The 20761-nt window shown below is 45.2% G+C and overlaps 1 protein-coding gene across 1 annotated transcript in view; it reads left to right on the forward strand.

Moving 5' to 3' along the window:
* Positions 1 to 12931: 12931 nt before the first annotated feature.
* The window catches only part of pkd2l1 (polycystic kidney disease 2-like 1), a gene marked incomplete at its 5' end in the record, with an annotated part of 178630 nt that continues 170800 nt past the window's right edge, over positions 12932 to 20761 (forward strand). Inside the window, one exon of the mRNA XM_085996148.1 lies at positions 12932 to 13063. Within this exon, the coding sequence (XP_085852274.1) occupies positions 12932 to 13063 (132 nt within the window). The remainder of the gene's footprint in view (positions 13064 to 20761) is intronic.

Consider the following 20761-nt stretch of genomic DNA (forward strand, 5'->3'; position numbering starts at 1 on the left):
TCTATTTGACGGTCTGGTAACGAAACTGCACGGCAAGCGGCAGCAACGGGCCTTCGGGCCGAAACGGGCCTGGTAGTAGCAGAAACCGGTCATCGGAGGCGCCTTTGTCGGAGCCGGGGCCGGGCTCTTCGTGGCGGGGCGTTGCGCGAGGGCGCAGAATTGTTGCCGGACCGCGTAAATCTTATCCGCCTCTTCGGCGAGCGCGACGCAGTCTGCGGTTTCTGCTCGGGCGAGGGACGCCTGTACTTGCTCAGGAAGTTGAGTAAGGAACAGTTCGCGAAACAAATAGCACTGGGGCTCGGATCCCAGGAGAGTCAGCATATGACTCATCATTTCTGAGGGTTTGGAGTCTCCTAACCCTGGTAGAGCCAGTAAACGGCGAGCGCGCTCCGCTTTGGTGAGACCAAATACCTGCAGCAATCGTGCCTTGATGGCGACATACTTGTCAGCAGTTGGAGGACTCTCCAGCAGGCTGATGATTCTCGACGCCGTCGAGCTCTCGAGGGCGGAGACCACGTGGAGATATCTGGTCTGATCCTGAATGATGTTGCTGAGCTCAAATTGCGCCTCGGCTTGCACAAACCAAGAGGCTGCCTGTTGTTCCCAGAATTGGGGGAGCTTCAAGGCCACTGCATTGGCCTCCATCACTGGCCTGTGTTCGGCGGTCACCGCGAAAAACGATCGCGAGGAATCGGGGTCACCAATGTAGGAGTCTCTGCACTCCTAACAAAGAATCTATAACTTACTGGAAGTTAACAAACTGAATTTATTGTCTAAGAACTTTACAAAACAAGAAACTACAGGAGAAGCTCAAAACAGGTCTTTACTCTTTCAATCCACATGAGGACTGGCTGGCCCCGCCCTCTACCTCTGACGTCATAACGTCATCGCGTTTCCCGCCGAAGTGGATGTCACGTGACCCACGTGATGATGTCATATCGCGATGTTGTCGATCTAGCTCTGTTTAACCAGAGCCAACTTGAAAGGTAATAACATTGGTTACAGACAATGAATGCTAGAGGTAATAACATTGGTTACAGACAATTCACAGAATCACAGAATCACAGAAACCCCACAGTGCAGATAGAGGCCATTTCAGCCCATCAAGCCTACACCGACACATATCCCACCCGATCCCTGTAACCCCTGCACCAACACATATCCCACCCTATCCCCGTAACCCCATGTATTTAATCCCCCTAACACTAAGGGTCAATTTATCATAGCCAATCAACCTAACCCGCACATCTTTGGACTGTGGGAGGAAACCGGAGCACCCGGAGGAAACCCACGCAAACACGGGGAGAATGTGCAAACTCCACACAGACAGTCACTCGAGGCCGGATTCGAACCCGGGTCCCTGGCGCTGTGAGGCAACAGTGCTAACCACTATGCCACCGTGCTTTTATGTAAGTCACTGTAAGAGTCTCTTCGTGGTTTTGCCACAATGGGATTTTTAACATTCAGCTGAATTAGGTTTAACATCCCATTCAAAGGACGGCAACTCTGATAGTGTAGCACTCCCTTACTATTGCACTGAAGTATCAGCTTAGCTTATGCGCTCAAGTCCTGAGTGGGGTTTGAACCTATAATCTTCTGATTCAAAGATGAAAGTGCTACCACTGACACACGCAGCCACTTCGAAGGCAACTTAAATTCACTAACCAGATAATAATTAGAGCCTAAAAGATTCAATTCAGTTTTGTTGCAGTTACAGAGGAACTTTTCAATAAGGACTTGCCATTTGAGAAGTAGGTTTCAATGTGGCCTTCTATAGTAACTTATGAATTATGCATTAGCCCTTAGCCTGTCAACAGTTAAAGGGAATCCAGGACTGCCTGGGCAAGCCAGATTGTTAAGTTTTCAACTCCCATCTGGGTATTGAAACAAATCTTAACCTTACAATAGCAAAGCTGCTGTGATGTCAGCAGTAACTAAAATAAATAATGAAAGGTACATTTTGTGTCCTGTCTCCTTCAAAGATCTGTGTACGTACACTCCCGGGTCTCTCTGTTCCTGCACCCTCTTTAAAATTGTAACTTTTAGTTTATATTGCCTCTCCTCATTCTTCCTACCAAAGTGAATCACTTTGCACTTCTCTGCGTTAAATTTCATCTGCCATGTGTCTGCCCATTTCACCAGTCTGTCTACGTCCTCCTGAAGTCTGTTACTGACGGCCCTTGAGCTGCAGATGGACTCACTTTGGAGCATCCACGATTCTGAGAGGGGTGTGGATAGCACATTTAGTGAGTTGGTCACACCGCAGGTTAAGGCCAGCGTAGACAGTACATGGGTGACCAAAAGGCAGAGCAAGGGCAGGAAGGTAGTGCAGAAATCCCCTGGGGTTGTCTCCCTTAGCAACAGGTTCACCGCCTTAGGTACTGTTGTCGGGGGGGGTGACACATCGGGGGAAGGCACCAGCAGCCAGGCTCATGGCACCATGACTGGCTCTGTTGCAAAGAAGGGAGGGAAAAAGAGTGGCAGGGCTATAGTAATAGGGGATTCGATTGTAAGGGGAATAGATAGGGGTTTCTGTGGTCGCGACCGAGACTCCAGGATGGTATGTTGCCTCCCTGGTGCAAGGGTCAAGGATGTCTCGGCGCGGGTGCAGAACATTCTGGAGGGGGAGGGGGAACAGCCAGTTGTCGTGATACATGTTGGTACCAACGACGTAGCTAAAAAAAGGGAAGAGGTCCTACAAGTAGAATTTAGGGAGTTAGGAGCCAAGCTAAAAAGTAGGACCTCGAAGGTAGTAATCTCTGGATTACTACCAGTGCCACGTGCTAGTAAGAGTACAGAGAACAGGATAGTTAGGCTAAATACGTGGCTTGAGCAGTGGTGTAAGAGGGAGGGTTTTAAATTTTTGAGGCATTGGAACCAGTTTTGTGGTAGGTGTGACCTATACAAAAGGGACGGTCTACACCTGTGCAGAGATGGAACTGATGTTCTCGGGGTAATTTTTGATAAAGCAGTTCGGGAGCATTTAAACTAGTATGGCAGGGGGCTAGAAACCTATGTAGTGAAATAGAGGAAAGTGAAAGGCAGACAGAAATAAATGGTAAAAGGGTGAGGAACAAAAAACAAAGGGCCAAACTAATTCATAAAAAATGTGAGCATAAAAAAAGCCTGAGGGTTTTATACCTTAATGCGAGAAGCATCAGGAACAAGGTAGATGAATTAGCTGTGGAAATAGAGGTTAATAATTATGATCTAATTGGGATTACGGAAACATGGTTGCAGGGTGAGCAGGGCTGGGAGCTTAACATACAGGGGTATTCAGTATTTAGGAAGGATCGACAAAAAAGAAAGGGAGGAGGGGTAGCATTGCTAGTAAAAAAGGGGATAAATGCAATTGAAAGGAAGGATATTAACTCAGTTAATACAGAATCTATATGGGTGGAGCTAAGAAATAGCGAGGGGCGAAAAACATTAATAGGAGTGGTATATAGGCCTCCAAATAGTAAAATAGAGGTTAGGGAGGGCATCACGAGGGAAATTAGAGAAGCGTGCAATAAGAGCACAGCTGTCATCATAGGTGACTTTAACTTACATATAGATTGGACTAGCCTAATCAGTAAAAATAATGAGGAGGAGGAATTCCTTGAGTGTTTAAGGGATGGTTATCTGGATCAATATGTCGAGGAACCAACTCGGGAACAGGCTATATTGGACTGGGTACTGTGCAATGAGAAGGGACTAATCAGTAATCTTGTTGTACGGGGACCCTTGGGTCAGAGCGATCATAACATGATCGATTTCTCACTCGAAATGGAGAGCGAAGAAATTGACTCAGAGACTAAGGTCCTGAATTTAAACAAGGGGAATTATGATGCCATGAGACGGGAACTGAGTAGGTCTGATTGGACAACGTTCCTGGGAGGACTGGAGGTAGATAAACAATGGCAAACATTTAAAGATAGAATGACAAAATTGCAAAAATTGTTTATACCAATCTGGCATAAAAGGAAATCTAAAAAGGTGACTCAACCGTGGATAACAGGGGAAATTAGAGACAGCATAAAATCCAAAGATAGGGCGTATAAAATAGCCAAAAAAAGCGCCAGAGCGGAAGATTGGGAACAGTTTAAGATAGAGCAAAGGAGGGCAAAGGGCATAATCAAGAGGGGCAAAATAGCTTACGAAAACAAGCTGGCGGAAAATATAAAAACTAACTCCAAAAGCTTTTATAAGTATATCAAAAGGAAAAGACTGGTGAAAACCAAAGTTGGTCCATTGCAGTCAGATACGGGGGAATATATAATGGGAAATAAGGAAATGGCAGATCAACTAAATGCATACTTTGGGTCAGTCTTTACGAAGGAAGACACAAAAAACCTCCCTGGGATATCGGGAAAAATAGGGACATTGGCAAAGGAGGAACTGACGCAAATCAATATCTCTAAGGATATGGTGTTAAGGAAGCTAAAGGGATTGAAGGTGGACAAATCCCCAGGGCCTGATAACATGCATCCTAGGGTACTGAAGGAGGTGGCCCTAGAGATAGCGGATGCACTAAGGATGATTTTTCAGAATTCATTAGACTCGGGAACAGTGCCCATGGATTGGAGGGTAGCTAACGTTACCCCACTATTCAAAAAGGGGGGTAGGGAAAAAGCAGGTAATTACAGACCTGTAAGCCTTACATCAGTTGTGGGCAAAATGCTGGAGTCCATCATTAAGGATGAAATAGCGGAGCACTTAGCAAATGGGGACAGGATAGGACAGAGTCAACATGGATTTACAAAGGGTAAATCGTGCTTGACTAATCTATTGGAATTTTTTGAGGGAGTAACTGGTAGAATAGATGGGGGAGAGCCAGTAGATGTGGTGTACCTGGACTTCCAAAAGGCCTTCGATAAGGTCCCACATAAAAGATTAGCATGGAAAATTGAGGCTCATGGGATAAAGGGGAAAGTATTGGCGTGGATAGGGAACTGGCTGTCAGATAGAAAACAGAGAGTTGGAATAAACGGCTCATTTTCTGAATGGCAGGCAGTAACAAGTGGGGTACCACAGGGATCTGTCCTGGGCCCCCAGCTGTTCACAATTTACATTAATGACCTGGATCAGGGAGTCGGATGCAGCATTTCCAAATTTGCAGACGACACTAAACTAGGAGGGGGGGTGGGCTCAGAGGAAGAGACCAGGAAGCTCCAGAGCGATTTGGACAGACTGGGCGATTGGGCGGATAAATGGCAGATGCACTATAATGTGGACAAGTGCGAAGTTATCCACCTTGGGTGCAGGAACGGGAGGGCAAATTATTATTTAAATGGCAATAGATTGGGAGAGGGGGAAGTACAGAGAGACCTGGGTGTTCTTGTACACCAGTCACTGAAGGCGAGCATGCAGGTGCAACAGGCGGTCAAGAAGGCAAACGGTATGCTGGCCTTCATAGCAAAAGGGTTAGAATACAGGAACAGGGATACCTTGCTGCAGCTGTACAGGGCACTGGTGAGACCACACCTCGAGTACTGTGTACAGTTTTGGTCGCCTCATCTGAGGAAGGATGTTCTTGCCATGGAGGGGGTGCAGCGGCGATTCACCAGGCTGATACCAGGAATGGCGGGAATGACCTATGAGGAGAGACTATGTAGTTTAGGGATGTACACACTGGAGTTTAGAAGATTGAGAGGGGACCTCATAGAAGTGTATAAAATTCTGACAGGTCTAGACAGACTGGATGCAGAAGGAATGTTTCCCTTGGCGGGTGAGAACAGAACTAGAGGACATAATTTAAGGATAAGGGCTAAACCATTTAGGACAGAGATGAAGGGGAATTTCTTCACTCAGAGAGTGGTGAACCTGTGGAACTCATTGCCACAGAGGGCAGTGTACGCCAGCTCATTAAATATATTTAAGAGGGAATTAGATATATTTCTACGGGCAAAAGGGGTTAAGGGTTACGGAGAGAAGGCGGGGACGGGATACTGAATTAAAGGATCAGCCATGATCTCATTGAATGGCGGAGCAGGCACGAAGGGCCGAATGGCCTACTCCTGCTCCTATCTTCTATGTATCTATGTATCTATGTATATTCTCCTCACTGTTTACATTTCTGAGTTTCGTGTCATCTTCAAACTTTGAAATTATGTCCTGTATACTCAAGTACAGAATCATTAAAATAAATCAGGAAGTATGGTGATCCCAGCTTTTTGACCCTTGGGGGACACCACTGTATACTTCCCTTTAGTCTACAAAACAACTGTTCACTGTTACTCTCTGCTTTCTGCACCTTAGCCAATTTCATATCACAACCCCTTTAATCCCATGGGCTTCAATTTTTCTAACATGCCTATTATGTGGTACTTTATCAAACACCTTGTGAAAGTCTATATACACAACATCAACCACTCTACCCTCATCAACGCTCTCCGTTACGTCATCAAAGAACTCAATCAAGTTAGTCAAACACGATTTGCCTCTAACTAATCCATGCTGGTTTTCATTTATTAAACCATACTTTTCCAAGTGCCAATTAATTTTGTCCTGGATTAAAGGCTGGAATTTTCCCATTGCCGAGCATGCAGGTTTGGAGGCAGGTCGGCGGGAAAAATCCTGGAAATTGCGAGTGCACCGGGAAACCGACTTCATCCCGCCGCCTTGCACGTTTAACTTGGGCGGCTTTGAAGGCGGGACATGAACCCGAACGGCAGAGGCCAGCGACCTCATTGAAGTCATTAAATACTTGTTGAGAGACCCTTAAGAGGGTTTTTAATGCCAGATTTTGTCTTTTACTGCAGGAGCATGGGATTCACGCAGCTCGGGTACCTTGCCTGTGAAGGAGAGGCGGAAGCTCAGTGGCCATTGGCACGTTCATTCATTGAGAGCTGGAAAAAGCACATAAACACTGCAACATTACACCTCATTACTTGCCTCATGGAAAGGCTCTTGCTCACTCCATTTTGTCCACAGATTTGTGTGTCAGCCGTTTGCAGGTCATTTCTGAAACCTCAGAAGGCACTCTCACCACATTGCTGCTCAATATCACAACATTGAGGGATTGGCCCTCTGATCTCCACTTTACCTGCCATCTACTACATCAGCATGGGTGCCGCTTATACTGTCTCACCTTGGTCCTCAGAATCGGACCAAGGTGAGCCCCACAACCAACACCAGCCACACCAGCCACACCAGCAGCAGCAGCAGCAACCACAACAGCAGCCTTCTCCTCAATGACCTAATGCTCCACAGGAGAGAGGGTAGCACCAGAGGCGATACCCCCAACACAAGGTATACAGGCAGAGGATGAGCTTCCTCAACATGACTGAGCAGCAGTGCTCCAGGAGGCTCAGGTAGACATTCGTAGCATGCTGGAGCAAAACCTGCTGTGCAGAGGTCCTGGTAGACATTCCTTACCAGTGGCTGTCAAAGTCACCACCACCCTCAACTTTTTCACTTCAGGCTCCTTCCAGGGATCTACATCAGACATTTGCGGGATCTCGCAGTCGGCCACCCACAGATGCACCACCCAGGTAACCGATACCATGTTTCACAAGGGTGCCACTGATGAGGCCAGTGTTACTGAGCAGACGTTTGGCTTTGCAGCTCTGGCTGACTTCCCACAGGTGTAGGGCTTCATCGACTGCACACATGTGGCCATGAAGGCACCCCACATCACCCAGGTGTGTTTGTGAACTGCAAGGGAATCCACTCCCTCAATGTGCAGCTCATCTGCAACCATAAAAAGATGATCATGCATGTGTGTGCCAGATTCCCAGGCAGCTGTCATGACTCTTTTGTGTGGCGCTAGTCCACCCTCCCTCAGCTCTTCGCACCTCCAAACAGACTTACCAGCTGCTTGGAGATGAGGGCTATCCACTGAAGGTGTGGATCATGACACCTTTAAGGACGTCAAGTACTGAGGCCAAGGAGCATTATAATGAGAGCCACATGGCCACCAGATGTGTCATAAAGCAAGCAATAGACATGCTGAAGATGCACTTCAGATGCCTTGACAGATCTGGAGGAGCCCTTCAGTACACACCAACCTAGGTCTCCATAATCATCGTCGGTTGCTGCATGCTGCACAACATAGCGCAGCAGCGAGGATTGGAGCTGCAGGAGGAGCAAGGTGCAGAGTGCACAGCCTCTTCAGAGGACAAGGAGGAGGAGGAAGAGTAGGTGGAAGATGAGGATGAGCAGGAGGAGGAACCTGAGGTGGAGATGGCACCAGCAGCAGCGCACATTGCTGCCTGGGAGGCCTGGGCTAGCCTCATCATGGCCAGATTTACTCAACTTGCTCCAATGCAGCCACATGGCTGCCACATGCTGTACTAAGTTCGCCCCCACCTGCCAACAACACCATAAAGCATCCCTATAATGACCAAGCCATTCCTCTCACCCAAATCCCCAGTGCTTGAATTAAATAATGTCTCACCATTCACTCCAAGTGACAAAGCCACTTCCAAGGTAGCAGGCAAAAATGGACAAAAGAAGTGTTGCAAAGAAATACATTTATATGTGTCATCAAAACATTAACACTTTTTCATACATCCATCTGCATACCTGTGTGCATCTACTTTTGTGTCATTTCTCTTTTCCAAGTGCTTCTATGAGGTGCAACCCCTGTGGCTTGAGTAGAGGCAGGCTGCTCACTTCCCTGCGGCGACTCATTAAGGCACTTTTGGCAGACGTCCTCTGGGTTTTTGAGCCTGTGATGGCCCCACCCAAGTCTGCTCCCCCTGCAACTGTGCAGGGGCAGACTCAGCCATCAGGATCCGAGGAAGCATGTGGAGCTTTGATTGAGGGGGAGGCAATGGGGGAGAAGTGGGAGCCCTTTGAGAAGAGCCCCCACTTCCATGTTGTTAAGTCCGTGAATGATTGAGACACGGACCAGCAGGAGTGAAAACAAACAGATCTTTACTGGTGGAAGTCCATAGCGAAACTAAACAACAGAGGCTCTCTAGCGCCTTTTATACAGGGGTGGTCACTGCCGGTACTGCAGTCTGAGACCAGTTATTCTCTTAAAGGTACATACACAACAATTCCTCCCCTTTTAGATAAACAGTACATAACATTCATTTAACAACTAAATGATAACGAATTACAATCACAATTACTGTTGCTAGATACATTGGTTAAGTTTAAGCAATTATAAGTTCAGTCTTTGAGGAGGCTTCCTGATTCTGTCTGGATAACGCCTCTTTGGGGTATGTGTGAAAATAGCCGCTCATAGTCTCGTCGATTCATGATGGTTAGCGCTGATCCTGTATCCAATTCCATTTTAACTTGGGACCCTGCTATCGTGAGAGTGACCCAAATGGTTCGGTGATCCTCTTTTGCGATTACATTGTGAAGTTTGAGACAGCTTAGTCTCCTGTTCCCGGATTCACTATCGCTCATCTGGCCTTCGGAACTACTGTCCGTCATCTTTTGTACTTTCTTGTACGGTTCCTTTGTAGCCTTTTTGTTGTCGCTGGTCTTCTTCCCAGACCTACAAACTCGTGCAATGTGTCCAATCTTCCCGCATTGTCTGCATATTTTGTCTTTGGACCAGCAGTCCTTCTGGTCATGGTTAGTTCTGCCGCAGCGATAACATTTTGCAAATCCCCGTGTCATTTCGTGGGTGCTCTATTCCTGTGGTTTTTGTTGAATTTCTGCAGCTCCCCTGGCTGCTGCTTCATACGATACTGCCACGCTGAAAGCCTTATCTAGCGTCAGCTCTTTTTCTGAGAGTAACTTCTTCTGTGTTCCTTCACTCAGGAGTCCACAGACAAATTTGTCCCGTAGGGTATCTGCCAGTCCTGCTCCGAACTGGCAGTGCTTTGATAGCTTGTGTAGTTCTGTAAGATACTCAGCATTGCTCTCATCTTTGTGCTGAGTTCTCCTGTGGAATTTAAATCTTTCTGCTATCAACAGCGGTGCAGGGTTTAAGTGTTCCTGTAGGACAGCAACAATTTCGTTAAAACTCTTCGCCTTTGGTTTGGCTGGAGTAATCAGATCCCGCAACAGGCCGTACGTTCTAGCGCCCATTAAGTTTAGCAATATCGATGCCTTTTTCCCCTCCGCTATTTCGTTTGCCTCGAAATATACCTCGACTCTTTCCACATACGTGGTCCAGTCCTCTAATGTATTATCAAAAGCAGTGATACAGCCAGTCTTCGGCATCTTGCAAATCTAAAATGGCACCTCCCGCGCTTTGCCTTCTTCCCCGATTTAACAAAATGGCACCTCCCGTGCTTTGTCTTCTTCCCCGCTGTTGTTAGCGCTGCTTTCCACGGTTTCCTGTGCGTTAAATATTGATTCTTTTTCTTTTATTATTTTCCCGTCATGGAGCGGACCCTCTGGGACACTTCCCTCCCTCTTCTTAGGTCCGAACGCTGCCCGGCTTCGAAGCACTGGCCGCGCCCTGTGTGCTCCACCCTCTCTCTCTCTCTTTGCTTCCCGACTCGCTGCCCGGCCCCGTTGAAAAGCCACCCGATCGAGCTTCAGCCCGCCGCAGCCCAGGAAGGATCAGAGCACTACCTGCCACCAGCCCGATTAGCTGGGAAACCACAGACCGAGGAACCCAGCCTGGCTCTGGACAGTCTCTCCTGCAAGTTTTTAAACCGATGATTGCCGGTCGACGCCCGTTTCTCGAGTTTCAATGGCCTCTTTTTTTTTTTTTTCTTTCTTCTGGCTCCGACCTTCAACAATGTCGTCGGAGCTGCTGCTGAGTTGCAGGTAAGTTCGTTTCGTACTCGTCGCCAGTGTTAAGTCCGTGAATGATTGAGACACGGACCAGCAGGAGTGAAAACAAACAGATCTTTACTGGTGGAAGTCCATAGCGAAACTAAACAACAGAGGCTCTCTAGTGCCTTTTATACAGGGGTGGTCACTGCCGGTACTGCAGTCTGAGACCAGTTATTCTCTTAAAGGTACATACACAACACATGTCCCCTCTCAAAATCATCCCTCTCATGGGCCACCCACATTTCCCTGCTAGCAAGAAGCTGGAGAGCACTCTGCTGCATATCAGTGGTCTATGTTTATATCCCTCCTTGAGAGGAGGTCTATGAGCGTCTGCCATCTGTTGTCCATAGCTAGCATGTGCTCATGTGACTGGCGCATTTGCTACTCCATGCAGGTGGCCAGTCTTTCCATGGAACATCACATCATCACATCACATCACATCATCGACATCGCCTGCGATATGGTGGTGCTCATGTTGGAGATGGACTCCTCCATTCTCTGCACATTTGCAGACATCGCGGCTGCAAAAGATGCCAAAGCCTCATGCAATTGTTGCTGCCCATCCAAGATCACCCTCTTTCTCAATGGCCCCCGAGGCTCAGCATCTGCATACAGCTTAGCAGAGCTTTGAGCATCCTGCGCCCTCCGGAGAGGAGTCTCCACTGCTGTCTCACCATTTCCAAGCCACTTCCAAGGTAGCAGGCAAAAATGCACAACAACGGAAAGTTGTGCAAAGAAATACATTTGTGTGTGTCATCACCATCTGCTCTTGCTCACTTGTGAATTATGAGACAACTGGTGACAACTCTACCCAATGGCACACAGGACCCACCTCCGGTTCTTTGTCTCTTTCGCGTGTTCTGAGCTCTTTACGCCTGCAAGGAGGGAAAGAAGAGAAGGTTAAATGAGAGTGATGGAATGAGTGTAAGGAATGGATGGGTTACATCTGTAGAGGGTGAATTTGAGGGAGTGGGATGCCAATGCCAAATGGCCTCCTTCTGTGGTGCTACTTGCTATGATTGCATTAGGATGAGGGTGAGTGTGAGGGGTGGTTAGTCAGATCGGGATGTGAATATGTACATAGAGAGAGCGGGATGGGTGGACCTGGAAGATATGTTGATGTGAGGAATGAATGTGCAGGAGAAGGTTTGGGAAGGCAGAGTGATGGGGATGTGGTGACAGGCACATCAGGATGAAGGTGAGTGTGGCATTGCACTCACCTTTCCTGACCTCATGAAATCATTGAATCTTTTCCTGCACTGGATCCAGGTCCTCCTCACCACATCCCTGATGCTGACCTCCTCTGCTATATCCTGCCAGACTCTGTTGGTGTCTTTTGGAGATCTCCTTCACCTATCAGCAGGGAAGAGGACCTCTCTGCGTGCTGTGACTGTTTCCTCCAGTGTATGGAGGGATGCATCAGAAAACCGTGGTGCAGCCCTCTGCCTTTGACTATCCATCATTGCTGGGTTAGAACAGTACTCAGCCCTTTGGTTTTCAGGTTCTACACTCCTCTAGTAACCTTCAAATGAGTTGAGTGCAAGGCTGCTTTCAATATTGGCGCTGGAAACGCGTGATCAATGACATCATCAGACCGCTCCATTTAATTGGGGCGGAAAATGCTCATGACTGCTTTAAGTGGGGCCATTAAGTTAAAGTAGGCCTGAAAAACGCGCTGAGCAGAACATTGTGCTCCCGCCACGAGGCCCATATGTGCCTGACCTGTACCCACGGTAAAAGTTCCGGCCAATTTCTCTAAAAGTTTCCCCACCACTGACGTTAGGCTGACTGGCCTGTAGTTGCCGGGTTTATCCCTCTTCCCTTTTTCAAACAGGGGTGTAACATTTGCAATCCTCCAGTCCTCTGGCATCACTCCTATATCTAAGGTAGATTGGAAGATTGTGACCAGAGCCTCCGCAATTTCCATCCTTACTTCCCTCAGGAACCTAGGATACATCCCATCCGGACCAGGTGACTTTTCATTTTTGAGCACTGCCACCCTTTTAAGTACCTCCTCTTTATCTATTTTTATCCTATCCAATTTCTCTGTTATGTTACTGATGTATGTGAGCAGGGCTCATATATTAGCTAACCTAGATATGCTTGATAAGAAGGGGAAAATACTCTGTGCACAGCTCTGTTAGCACTTGATTCCCTGAGAAATAAAAGTCTTTACATTCTGCTAGAGATCATGAATAACAATTCAATAGTAATTGGTTACATTTGATATTAGTAATCTTCTGGACTCTTCTTTTTTCTAGTGACCTATGGAATGACCAGTTCAAATACCTACTACTACACCAAGGTCATGTCAAACCTCTTCCTCTCTACTGCAGTAGATACAGGGGTCACCTTTCAAACTATCCACAGCATGGCTGACTTCTGGAGTGTGAGTAGAAACCAGTGAATCCAGCAAAATACATTTGTTACAAAACTGCAATCTGTAATGCCTTATGTATTATGCCAGACAATGCTCCTTAATCAGGTCTAATGGACCAAAGTATTCAGAATTGACATTTGGTGAGTTTGCAGATGGTTTGTTTTGGGGGCCTCGTGTTTTCAATCATAAAGTTACCAGAAATAAGCCGGCATTTTGCACATAAGATTTTAACAAAATGAACATAACTGCCTGAATTCTATATATTGAACAAGAAAAATCTCTGTATACCCTGAAAATACTTAGCAAATCTGAGAAATTGTCAGTTGGTATTATTCATGAAGCTGAAATGTTTCAAACATTTTGTAATATTCCATGAAAATATACTTTTACAGCCATCATCACATTCAAATTGACCATAAGAAGATGGTCACATTTACTATCTATAATGGTATAACCACACCAAGTACAAAATACTGACATGTACATTTATAAAAAACAGTCTTTAGTTGCTATTAAAATGTTGTATTTTTTCCTTAGCGATATTCGAGAGGTGACTGTAGGGATTATGTTATGAATTTGCACTCCCAGGGTGGTGTTTTACCTAGCAGAAGCACCATAAGATTTCTAAAGGCTCCTTCCACTATTTTCCAGGTCTACTGGCAGTTTGAATTGGTAAAATAACTATTTAAACAGGGTGACAGTGAGTGAGAACGCCTCATTAAACAGGGTGGCAGTGAGTGAGAATGCCTCTTTAAACAGGGTAACAGTGAGTGAGAATGCCTCTTTAAACAGGGTGACAGTGACTGAGAACGCCTCTTTAAACAGGGCGACAGTGAGTGAGAACGCCTCTTTAAACAGGGTAACAGTGAGTGAGAAAGCCTCTTTAAACAGGGTAACAGTGAGTGAGAACGCCTCTTTAAACAGGGTAACAGTGAGTGAGAACGCCTCTTTAAACAGGGTGACAGTGAGTGAGAATGCCTCTTTAAACAGGGTAACAGTGAGTGAGAATGCCTCTTTAAACAGGGTCTTATGTTCATTAATAAATAGACATTCTTATTATGAACACAGCTAGCTTTTGCTAGTTACTTTATTGAGCACATGTGGACTAGGTACAGTATCTGTAGAGGCTTCCATCTTTACTGCTGCTTTGTGGGTAGCCTAGTGCCTCATGGGTAATGTAGTCTTAATATACATACAGCTGGGTAGTGTAGTCTTGTATACAGCTCTACACAGCTCTACAGCTCCACCTAGTGTCCACTATAGAATGACATGTTATTGATCATTACATCCCCCTTTCTTTGAGATTTAACAAAATCAATATTAATCAACTTTCAAGAAAACAATTAAGATAATATCAGTAACACTTTTGTTAGTGCTCTATCAACATAAACATTTTCAAAACAGTCAACACATTTTCAAAGCTTTACATTGTACTCAAAGATTAAGTCTATCAGGCTTTTTTACTTCACGTGTGGATCTTCTCGACACGGGTATGTCTGATGTCTCTTCATGAGATTGTTCTGGTGGTGAATGACAAGATGCAGTTGCGGCATTGTCATCAATCTGATCTTGAATAGTCTCTTGTGTTTTTAGGAGGGAACGGCGGTTCCTCCTGAGAATCTGTCCTTCCTCAGTTCTAACAGTGTATGACCATGGTCCTACTTCCTCAAGAACTGTAGTTTTCCTGTTCCATGCATCTGGATCCTCAATCCTGACAACATCATCCCTTGTCAATGGTTTTAGAGTTTTGGATGACTTGTCATGGTATGATTTCTGTTTCAGCTTTAACAGTTGAAGTCTCTGTCTCAGTTCCTCACTTTGCTGTTCTTTTGCACAGCAGGGTAGCGTGGTGTGCAACTTGTGACCCATTAGTAGTTCAGCAGGTGAAGAGCCACAGTCTAAAGGTAAGGCTCGGTAGCTCAGCAGGGCGAGATAAGGATCAGACTTGCTTTCTGTCGCTTTCTTCAGTAGCTGCTTGAGAACTTGAACACCTTTCTCTGCCTTACCATTTCACTGAGCATACAAAGGACTGGATGTGATGTGCTGAAATTCATAATGTGCTGCAAACTGTTGCCACTCCTTACAGTTGAAGCACGGACCATTGTCGCTAAAGGCAATCCTGGGAATTCCATGTCTGGCAAAGATGGATTTCACATGCATTATGACAGATAAGTTTAGGAAGAAATAAACCCACCACTTCAGGGGTCTTGGCAATAGGAGCAGGCTGCAAGTTTGAGGCCTCACCCTTTGTGATAGCTCATCAGTCACTGCCCTGGCTTTGGACCGAATCTGATGGCTGCAATGTAGAGTTCGAATTGTTGGTTAAAAGTCTGCCAATTGTAGTCGATTTTTTCTGTGAGTTTCAAACGCTCTGGTGGCTTCAAATTCTCCATGTCACTTTTCACAATTTTCAGCAGATCTTCACCATCCTGGTACCATCTTATGTTCATTAATAAATAGACATTCTTATTATGAACACAGCTAGCTTTTGCTAGTTACTTTATTGAGCAGATGTGGACTAGGTACAGTATCTGTAGAGGCTTCCATCTTGACTGCTGCCTTGTGGGTAGCCTAGTGCCTCATGGGTAATGTAGTCTTAATATACATACAGCTGGGTAGTGTAGTCTTGTATACAGCTCTACGGCTCCACCTAGTGTCCACTATAGAATGACATGTTATTGATTTTACACAGGGTGACAGTGAATGACAATGCCTCTTTAAACAGGGTAACAGTGAGTGAGAACGCCTCTTTAAACAGGGTGACAGTGAGTGAGAACACCTCTTTAAACAGGGTAACAGTGAGTGAGAACGCCTCTGTAATGATCAATAACATGTCATTCTATAGTGGACACTAGGTGGAGCCGTAGAGCTGTGTAGAGCTGTATATAGTTGTATGTATAAGACTACACTACCCAGCTGTATGTATATTAAGACTACATTACCCATGAGGCACTAGGCTACCCACAAGGCAACAGTCAAGATGGAAACCTCTACAGATACTGTACCTAGTCCACATGTGCTCAATAAAAGTGTCTAGCAAAAGCTAGCTGTGTTCATAATAAGAATGTCTACTTATTAATGAACATAAGATGGTACCAGGATGGTGAAGATCTGCTAAAAATTGTGAAAAGCAACATGGAGAATTTGAAGCCACCAGAGCGTTTGAAGCTCACAGGAAACATCGACTACAATTGGCAGACTCTTAAACAACAATTCGAACTCTACATTGCAGCCATCGGATTCGGTACGAAGCCAGAGGCAAGAAAGATAGCGTTGCTGCTTACGGTTGCAGGCCCACAGGCGATAGAGGTATTTAATACATTTGTATTTAATCCAGAGGAGAACAGAGAAAAATTAGAAGATGTGCTAAAAAAATTTGATGCACATTGCTCTCCCAAAAAGAATGAGATGTATGAAAGATACATCTTCCGTTCTCGGACACAGCAACAAAATGAGACTTTTGATAGCTTTATAACTGATCTGAAGCTGAAAGCACAGACATGTAATTTCTCTGAGCGCAAAGCATCCATGATTCGTGACCAGATTGTGTTTGGTATTCATGATAAAAAAGTCAGGGAACGTCTGTTGAGAGAAACCGAACTAAATTTGGAAAATGCAGTGAATATATGCCAAGCCAGTGAGCTAGCTCGAAAGCACGTGAAGACTTTCAGTGAAATCAATAATGATGCGATTGTAATGAGTGATAATGCTGCTGTCGGTGCTGTGTCCTACAAGGGGAAGAAGCGTGGGCAGAACAGAAATGAAAAGCAATCGGAGGATGAAATTTTAAATTGTAAACGCTGTGGTTACAAACACCAGTTAAGACAATGCCCAGCGTTTGGAAAAATGTGCACAAAGTGTAATGGAAAGAATCACTTTGCCAAACAATGCTTTTCAAAAGTAAAAACAACGAAAGGGCAATAAGTTAATGTGATTGAGGACACTGATTTAAGTGAGACATTTTTTGTAGGAACGGTGTCATATGACGATATCAAAAAAGATACAGAAAATGTGCAGCCCTCAGAAATGGACAATGCTGAACATAAAGTCAATGCAGTAAAAGTGGACAAATGGATGATCCCACTGCAGATAAATGGAGCATTAGTTACATTGAAACTGGACACTGGGGCAAAAGCAAACTTAATCAGTATGAGTGACATAAAAAATATGAAAGAAAAGCCCAAAATACAGAAAAAGTCAGTACTACTGAAGGACTATAATGGGCAGAAAATAGATAGCTTAGGTGTATGCAGACTTAAAGTGACAGTCAAAGACAAAGTGCATCATCTCATGTTTTCTGTTGTGGCTGAAAGACTTGATTCGATACTAGGTGACAAAGCTTGTGAAGACTTAGAACTGGTCAAGAAAGTCTACCATATAAACTGTGCCATAAGCAGACCAGATGACTCAGGTGATGAAGCAGAGAGCCCATCAAGGATGAAAAGGCCAAAGGGTATCCATGTCTTCAAAAAGCCTAGTTTCTCCAAGAAGAAAGAAAAAGACTTTAAGGTCAAAGAGAAGCCAAAGGAAGAAAAGCACAAAGAGGAAAAACACAAGGAGAAAAAGTCCAAAGATATAACTGCAGCAGATGTTGTTAAGCAGTGGAAAGAGAAAAAGAAAAAGAAGAAGCCTGCACCAGAGCAGGAAGCAGTTCCGGTGGATACTCCTTCTTTCCTCAGGCCAATCTTTGGTGTTCCATTAGCCGAGGCTGCTGAGAGGACTATGCTGCATGATGGGACCCAGCTGCCAGCAGTTTTTCGAGAGTGCATTGACTACATTGAGAGTTATGGCATGAAGAGTGAAGGAAACACTGAAACCCTCTCCAAGCAAAGATCGCAAGGAGACCTCGATCTATACAAGAGCAGATTGATGACAATGCCACAACTGCATCTTGTCATTCACCGCCAGAACAATCTCATGAAGACACATCAGACTTACCCGTGTTGAGAAGATCCACACGTGAAGTGAAAAAGCCTGATAGACTTAATCTTTGAGTACAATGTAAAGCTTTGAAAATGTGTTGACTGTTTTGAAAATGTTTATGTTTATAGAGCACTAACAAAAGTGTTACTGATATTATCTTAATTGTTTTCTTGAAAGTTGATTGATATTGATTTTGTTAAACCTCAAAGGGGGATGTAATGATCAATAACATGTCATTCTATAGTGGACACTAGGGGGAGCCGTAGAGCTGTGTAGAGCTGTATATAGCTGTATGTATAAGACTACACTACCCAGCTGTATGTATATTAAGACTACATTACCCATGAGGCACTTGGCTACCCACAAGGCAACAGTCAAGATGGAAACCTCTACAGATACTGTACCTAGTCCACATGTGCTCAATAAAAGTGTCTAGCAAAAGCTAGCTGTGTTCATAATAAGAATGTCTCCTTATTAATGAACATAAGAGCCTCTTTAAACAGGGTGACAGTTAATGAGAATGCCTCTTTAAACAGGGTGACAGTGAATGAGAATGCCTCTTTAAACAGGGTAACAGTGAGTGAGAACGCCTCTTTAAACAGGGTAACAGTGAGTGAGAACACCTCTTTAAACAGGGTGACAGTGAGTGAGAATGCCTCTTTAAACAGGGTAACAGTGAGTGAGAACACCTCTTTAAACAGGGTGACAGTGAATGAGAACCCCTCTTTAAACAGGGTGACAGTGAGTGAGAATGCCTCTTTAAACAGGGTAACAGTGAGTGAGAACACCTCTTTAAACAGGGTGACAGTGAATGAGAACCCCTCTTTAAACAGGGTGACAGTGAGTGAGAATGCTTCTTTAAACAGGGTAACACTGAGTGAGAACGCCTCTTTAAACAGGGTAACAGTGAGTGAGGACGCCTCTTTAAACAGGGTGACAGTGAGTGAGAGCACCATTGGTTGACCGCTTTTGGTCGTTTTACAATCTCAATATCCATATCCTCTTTGAAAACTAAGGCAAAGTACTTAGTATATCTGCCACACCCTCACTCTCCCTGCAAGCTTTCATCTTTCATCACTTCTAGTCGCCCTACCCCTATCTTGACTGTCCTCTTGTTACTAATGTGCCTATAGAAAGCCTTTCCATTGCTCTTTTTATTGGTAATTTTCTCATGTTGCCTCTTAGCCTTTGAAATCCTTTAAGGGGTTTTGTAGGTATTCGTGTTGACCTCTCGGGACAAATGCCTACTATATAATTTAATTCAAGTTCGGATGAATAATCACTAAGTTGTTTATTAACTGGAACTGATGAAATACAACAGGTAAGCTGGCTTTACACAGGAGCAATGCGAGATAGGTCTTACCCCGACGGGGACTCCACAAGGACTGAGTCCGTAGTCCTCGGGAGAGCGTGATGATGTCATCACGCTTATTCGTGTTTTCCCGCTCTTCGGATGTCATGTGACCGCGTCCTGACGCTAGCGCGTTGGCCTGCGCTTGGGGCGGTCACGTGACCCGCGCCGATACGTCGGCGCGTTCACCCGGTGCGGAGGCTGGCTGTTGAGGCCGAAGTCGCGGTAGGCCGGGCTGTGTCGCCGGCTGTCGTGCATACGTCACGCAATGCGTGACGTGACATCAGCGCGCTAGGGCGCGTCTTAAAGGGGCAACGGCCCCCACAGGTAAGTTAAAGGGGCAATGGCCCAAACAGGTAAGTAATACATGTACAATTAGGTTAAAGTGAATTATATACATTATATGTGTAAGGGACACACAGTGGAACCGCCACAGTTTCCTACAATTGTTATAGTTTTCTTCTCTTTCAATCTTATTATCTTTCTTGTTAGCACTAAATGCTTTTTTTAGTTATAAGTTTGATCTGATCTCCCTGTTCATTTTGGAACTCCAGGCTTCAATAAACTCCCTTTATTCCTGACTGGAATATACTTGTACAATTTCCATCTTCTGTTTAGTTATTTCCCATTGCTGATCTACGATTCCATTTCCCAATTTTTCCTTCCATTTAATTTGTCTCTTATCCAATGTTCTCATCTACCTTCTTGAATACAGTAGGAGTAAATTGTTGTGTTTAGAGCTTCATGCAGCAGCCACCCATATTGGAAATTTGAGTGCGCACCTGATTTGTGGCTGCCACGATTTTCCATCCATTAATGGAATATCATGGGAGTCGCGAATTGAGCATCTACCCCAATTCCCAATATGCACTGCTGGAGTGCAAAGCATAAACATTTACATCAATTGACGTAAGAAAACTACTAGGCACTTGGTCAGAGTATTAAACAAGGCTTTAATCGACTGTTTCACAACATGGAAGTCTAGTTATCCTTCACTAGTTCCTGTTTACAAAATGTTCCTGAGCAAGCTGGGCCCATGCCCGAGTATTTATACTCTCCCTGGACAGTGCCACCAGCAGGCCGCCCAGTATATTTCATAAGTCATTTCTACATGAATGGCATGATTTATGTAATTCTTCCCACCTGAAAGATTGAAAGTCCGGCAGCTTCTTTCTACCGAATTAGTCGGACTAAGAATAGACGCAGTCATTTGGATCTCCGTCGGTGGCCGGAAGGCACGTCCCCTCGGACCATGTTTTGGTCCCTGGGTCACTTAGTTCGTACCAGCGGGCTGGCAGAGTCTGTGTCGCTTTGATCAACCTGAGGGGGACTGGGGAGATCGTGGCTCCGGGCACATTTGGATATCTGTTGGTGGCCGGAAGGCACATCTCCTTGGACTGTGTTTTGGTCCCTGGGTTGCTTAGTTCGTACCA

The sequence above is a fragment of the Somniosus microcephalus genome, chromosome 8, assembly GCF_052327205.1.
Source record: "Somniosus microcephalus isolate GS21.2 chromosome 8, FLI_Smic_1.0, whole genome shotgun sequence".
NCBI classification, from domain to species: Eukaryota; Metazoa; Chordata; class Chondrichthyes; order Squaliformes; family Somniosidae; genus Somniosus; species Somniosus microcephalus.